This window comes from Ranitomeya variabilis, chromosome 7 (assembly GCF_051348905.1).
Source record: "Ranitomeya variabilis isolate aRanVar5 chromosome 7, aRanVar5.hap1, whole genome shotgun sequence".
NCBI lineage: Eukaryota > Metazoa > Chordata > Amphibia > Anura > Dendrobatidae > Ranitomeya > Ranitomeya variabilis.
In genome coordinates this window covers 229,880,495-229,886,494 of record NC_135238.1, presented here as the reverse complement: position 1 = coordinate 229,886,494, position 6,000 = coordinate 229,880,495, and the positions used below count along the sequence as shown (strand labels likewise).

General features: G+C 34.6%; 1 protein-coding gene across 1 annotated transcript in view; it reads right to left on the bottom strand.

Moving 5' to 3' along the window:
* Positions 1-300: 300 nt before the first annotated feature.
* TMEM163 (transmembrane protein 163) overlaps positions 301-6,000 on the bottom strand; it is a 128,554-nt gene continuing 122,854 nt past the window's right edge. The window contains exons 7-8 of the mRNA XM_077273046.1: positions 2,071-2,212; positions 301-1,554 (exon numbers count right to left, since the gene is read on the bottom strand). Coding sequence (XP_077129161.1) covers positions 1,494-1,554; positions 2,071-2,212 — 203 coding nt within the window. The 3' untranslated portion in view covers positions 301-1,493. The remainder of the gene's footprint in view (positions 1,555-2,070; positions 2,213-6,000) is intronic.

Below are 6,000 nucleotides of genomic sequence, written 5' to 3'. Positions count from 1 at the left end.
GATGGAGGTAAGGGTTAATTATATATATATATATATATATATATATATATATATATATATATATATATATATATATATATATATATATATTTGTAGTCATTACAAAAAAAAGGCCGTGCAGGACTGAGCCGGTCATCGATATAGGGAGATGATATTTACCAACATTTAATTCTCTAATCATGAATTATGTTTAAGCCCCACCCCTGAGTAACCGTGGAACGCCCCCAAACAGTTGGAAACTTCCCCTTTATGCAAATTTACATTAACCCCACTTCTTTGTACAAATTAATAAGCCCAAATGGGTCCATTATTTTTATTGAGCTGTGGAGATAAGTGGCTGCAAATCCTCACTTCAATTAAGGAAGATTTTGGAGACTATTTGAGGCTTTTCCAGCTTTTTTTTTTCTATTGCCAGCTTAAAAAAATGTGCTTTTAAAGACCAATTCATCTCATCTTTGATATTACTATGACTGTGACAATAAATATTCTTAAAGTTGAACTCCGTCATGTCTTAAATTCAGCACTCATCATTTTTTATAGAGCTTTGTTTTTCTAACTCAGAATTGCTTGCGCAGATCTTTATCTTCCACTAGAGGGAGCTCAGGAGCTTACTGCATACTTATTACTGAGTTCTGAATGCAATGAGCTCCCCCTAGTGGCGACTGCAGGAAACCACAATATTACCATTTCAGTTTGTGCTTATGCAGGAGGCTGCTATAAATATATAGAATTACATTAACAATTAAAAGATAAATATATCATAATATCCCTCCCACTTTGACCCAGGATTTAATTTTATCTTTATTCTGGAGGCAGCTTTCTCTTGTGCTCATTGCTGCCCTCTGCTGGCAAATGCATGAAGTAGAGCGACAACTGCAATGAACATATTTGTGGTCCACAGTAAAAGGTTGTCACAGGTGAAACCCATTCAACCACTGTCACTGACAACCTTGTGTTTAGTCCCACTAGTACGCTGCCCCCTACAGACAAGAAGCAGATAGTAGATATTTTTCCATATGACTATGGGATGTGGGTGATTTTCGCTATGTTAAGCGTCTTTGTGCTCCCGATTATATGGTTCATTCTGTGCTTGTGGAGGTATAAACCGCACACTGAGTTCATGAAGCCGCTCTGCACACATGTTATATATGTATATAGAAAAATACTCTGTTATTTTGTCTCTTGCAGCGTCAATCAGCCGATGCGCCCACAGTCGGCCATATTCCGGAGACGGGGTTCCTTCTGTAGATATGTAGAGAACGGTCATAGATACAAATAACGTAAGTCCATTTCCCGGAGGTTTGTGCGCTCCTTCTTCAGGACGTAAAGTTCAGCTATCACACACCAGACCGATAAATGTTAATTTGCGCACAACGGGTTATTAAATAGTTTTTCAATCCAACAATATAAGTTTGGTACACACCATTGAAATATTTGCTGCGGTCATTTGTGATGAAAGTTTTAGGGGGTAAATGAAAATCCCCTTGGTCCCTTTATTCAAACATCTCGTAATGGCGGGTCTGTCTCACTCGGGGAACCATGTCCAATAGTAATCTGCAAGTCAAGAAAGGAGATGAAAATGAAAAAAAAAAAAAACCAGACACTTCTGGTTACTCCCACTGTTTACAGTGCTATTCAGCTCCTCAGGGGCGGGGCTATTGTTTAGACTTTCTGATTGGCAGCTCTGCTCTAACTTTACAGGTCTTGTGACAAAGGACTTTTCTTCTCTGCTATTATGCACTATATCAGAGCAGCATGGCTTGGATGACTATATCCAAGTGGTGAACTTGGTGGAAGACCCTTCTACATGCCTCCCAACTTTATTGTTTTTGACTGGTGTTATGCAAATATACAACAAACAGCACAGAAATTCCCCGAAATGTTCAAACCCTATTGTAGCCCAATTTGGTGAAACAGTTGGGTACCAACCATGTGCCATCAATAAAACTAGAAACTTTCTACATGATTGATGTCTTTAGACCCCACCCCTGAGGTACCTGAACATGGATGTAACTGCTACCTACATATTTCGTGCTCCAGACAATTACAGTAAGTTCATAATCTACTTACTTTATCCCGTATCCCATTATTATAAGTCCAATCAAAATTCCGACAGTTCCATCCAGGTACCAGACAGAAGAATTGTGCTTGTACACCTCTGCACTTATAAGAATGGAAAATCCCATGATGCCGCCCACCAAAGAGTTAAATCCTGGAAATAAATCACCAAAAAGTATATTATTGAAATAGAATGCAGCTTTGGGTGTGACTGGAGTATAATGCATATGGAAGGTCACTAAGCAAAATGGGCTTTACTTTATTTTTATTGTTTCAAAAGTTATAAAAAGTTTTAAAAGAAAAGCAGAAGTCAATGCACTAAATTATGGAATGGCAAGAAGTGCTGCACATGTAATAACTTAGCAAATTGCAACCCATATACCATGCCGTACAATATGCTATTTTCACCAAATATTTAGAAATGTCCACCATTCTTTACACTGCTGGCTGCACACCAGAAACCAAGTTATTTGTTTTTATTATACTTTATTTATAGAAAGTTTTGATTTCCCTTTAATAACTAAGTTCATACTTATCCAGCAATGTAAGAGTACTGAAGTCTAACACAGCAAATACATTAAAAATAAAAATAGCTACATAAATACTGTGTGTGAACCTGGCCTGAAGATTCTAGAGCTCCTCTCCGGTTGGCATTAGTTGCACATGGGAAGTGAAATGTAAAATCCAAGCGGTGACAATAAGTATTCTGTGCTGCCTTCATATTCTTTATTACATATCAATATTTGATTAAAGTTAGCAATTGTAATTTCCCAAATCATAGCGAGACACGCAGCCTCCCCATAAATATATTAATGTGCCCTCTGGCACAAAAAGGGAATGACAGAGCCTGCTAAAATGCTGCTTCCAAATGACAATAATTACCCTTCTAAAATGTACTGCGATAACTCACAATATGGCAGTATTAAAGTACATCAGAGACAGTTACTAATTATCTCCTTGTACATAGGGGCAGTATTATAGTAGTTATATTCTTGTACATAGGGGCAGTATTATAGTAGTTATATTCTTGTACATAGGAGCAGTATTATAGTAGTTATATTCTTGTACATAGGGGCAGTATTATAGTAGTTATATTCTTGTACATAGGAGCAGTATTATAGTAGTTATATTCTTGTACATAGGAGGCAGTGTTATAGTAGTTATATTCTTGTACATAGGAGCAGTATTATAGTAGTTATATTCTTGTACATAGGGGCAGTATTATAGTAGTTATATTCTTGTACATAGGAGCAGTATTATAGTAGTTATATTCTTGTACATAGGAGGCAGTGTTATAGTAGTTATATTCTTGTACATAGGGGGCAGTATTATAGTAGTTATATTCTTGTACATAGGGGCAGTATTATAGTAGTTATATTCTTGTACATATGGGGCAGTATTATAGTAGTTATATTCTTGTACATAGGGGACAGTATTATAGTAGTTATATTCTTGTACGTAGGGGCAGTATTATAGTAGTTATATTCTTGTACATACGGAGCAGTATTATAGTAGTTATATTCTTGTACATAGGGGCAGTATTATAGTAGTTATATTCTTGTACATAGGGGCAGTATTATAGTAGTTATATTCTTGTACATAGGGGACAGTATTATAGTAGTTATATTCTTGTACATAGGGGACAGTATTATAGTAGTTATATTCTTGTACGTAGGGGCAGTATTATAGTAGTTATATTCATGTACGTAGGGGCAGTATTATAGTAGTTATATTCTTGTACATAGGAGCAGTATTATTGTAGTTATATTCTTGTACATAGGGGACAGTATTATAGTAGTTATATTCTTGTACATAGGGGCAGTATTATAGTAGTTATATTCTTGTACATAGGGGCAGTATTATAGGAGTTATATTCTTGTACATAGGAGCAGTATTATAGTAGTTATATTCTTGTACATAGGAGCAGTATTATTGTAGTTATATTCTTGTACATAGGAGCAGTATTATTGTAGTTATATTCTTGTACATAGGGGACAGTATTATAGTAGTTATATTCTTGTACATAGGGGCAGTATTATAGTAGTTATATTCTTGTACATAGGGGCAGTATTATAGTAGTTATATTCTTGTACATAGGAGCAGTATTATTGTAGTTATATTCTTGTACATAGGGGACAGTATTATAGTAGTTATATTCTTGTACATAGGGGCAGTATTATAGTAGTTATATTCTTGTACATAGGGGCAGTATTATAGGAGTTATATTCTTGTACATAGGAGCAGTATTATAGTAGTTATATTCTTGTACATAGGGGCAGTATTATAGTAGTTATATTCTTGTACATAGGAGCAGTATTATAGTAGTTATATTCTTGTACATAGGGGCAGTATTATAGTAGTTATATTCTTGTACATAGGAGGAATATTATAGCAGTTATATTCTTGTACATAGGGGGCAGTATTATAGTAGTTATATTCTTGTACATAGGGGCAGTATTATAGTAGTTATATTCTTGTACATAGGGGCAGTATTATAGGAGTTATATTCTTGTACATAGGAGCAGTATTATAGTAGCTATAGCCTTGTACATAGGGCAGTAAAATAGTAGTTATATTCTTGTACATAGGAGCAGTATTATAGTAGTTATATTCTTGTACATAGGGGGCAGTATTATAGTAGTTATATTCTTGTACATAGGAGCAGTATTATAGTAGTTATATTCTTGTACATAGGGGCAGTATTATAGTAGTTATATTCTTGTACATAGGAGCAGTATTATAGCAGTTATATTCTTGTACATAGGGGGCAGTATTATAGGAGTTATATTCTTGTACATAGGGGCAGTATTATAGTAGTTATATTCTTGTACATAGGGGCAGTATTATAGTAGTTATAGTCTTGTACATAGGGGGCAGTATTATAGTAGTTATATTCCTGTACATAGGAGCAGTATTATAGTAGCTATAGCCTTGTACATAGGGCAGTAAAATAGTAGTTATATTCTTGTACATAGGAGCAGTATTATAGTAGTTATATTCTTGTACATAGGGGGCAGTATTATAGTAGTTATATTCTTGTACATAGGGGCAGTATTATAGTAGTTATATTCTTGTACATAGGGGCAGTATTATAGTAGTTATATTCTTGTACATAGGAGCAGTATTATAGTAGTTATATTCTTGTACATAGGAGCAGTATTATAGTAGTTATATTCTTGTACATAGGGGTAGTATTATAGTAGTTATATTCTTGTACATAGGGGCAGTATTATAGCAGTTATATTCTTGTACATAGGGGGCAGTATTATAGGAGTTATATTCTTGTACATAGGGGCAGTATTATAGGAGTTATATTCTTGTACATACGGGCAGTATTATAGTAGTTATAGTCTTGTACATAGGGGGCAGTATTATAGTAGTTATATTCCTGTACATAGGAGCAGTATTATAGTAGTTGTATTCTTGTACATAGGAGCAGTATTATAGTAGTTATATTCTTGTACATAGGAGCAGTATTATAGTAGTTATATTCTTGTACATAGGGGCAGTATTATAGTAGTTATATTCTTGTACATAGGGGCAGTATTATAGTAGTTATATTCTTGTACATAGGAGCAGTATTATAGCAGTTATATTCTTGTACATAGGGGCAGTATTATAGTAGTTATATTCTTGTACATAGGAGCAGTATTATAGTAGTTATATTCTTGTACATAGGGGCAGTATTATAGTAGTTATATTCTTGTACATAGGGGCAGTATTATAGTAGTTATATTCTTGTACATAGGAGCAGTATTATAGCAGTTATATTCTTGTACATAGGGGGCAGTATTATAGGAGTTATATTCTTGTACATAGGGGCAGTATTATAGGAGTTATATTCTTGTACATACGGGCAGTATTATAGTAGTTATAGTCTTGTACATAGGGGGCAGTATTATAGTAGTTATATTCCTGTACATAGGAGCAGTATTATAGTAG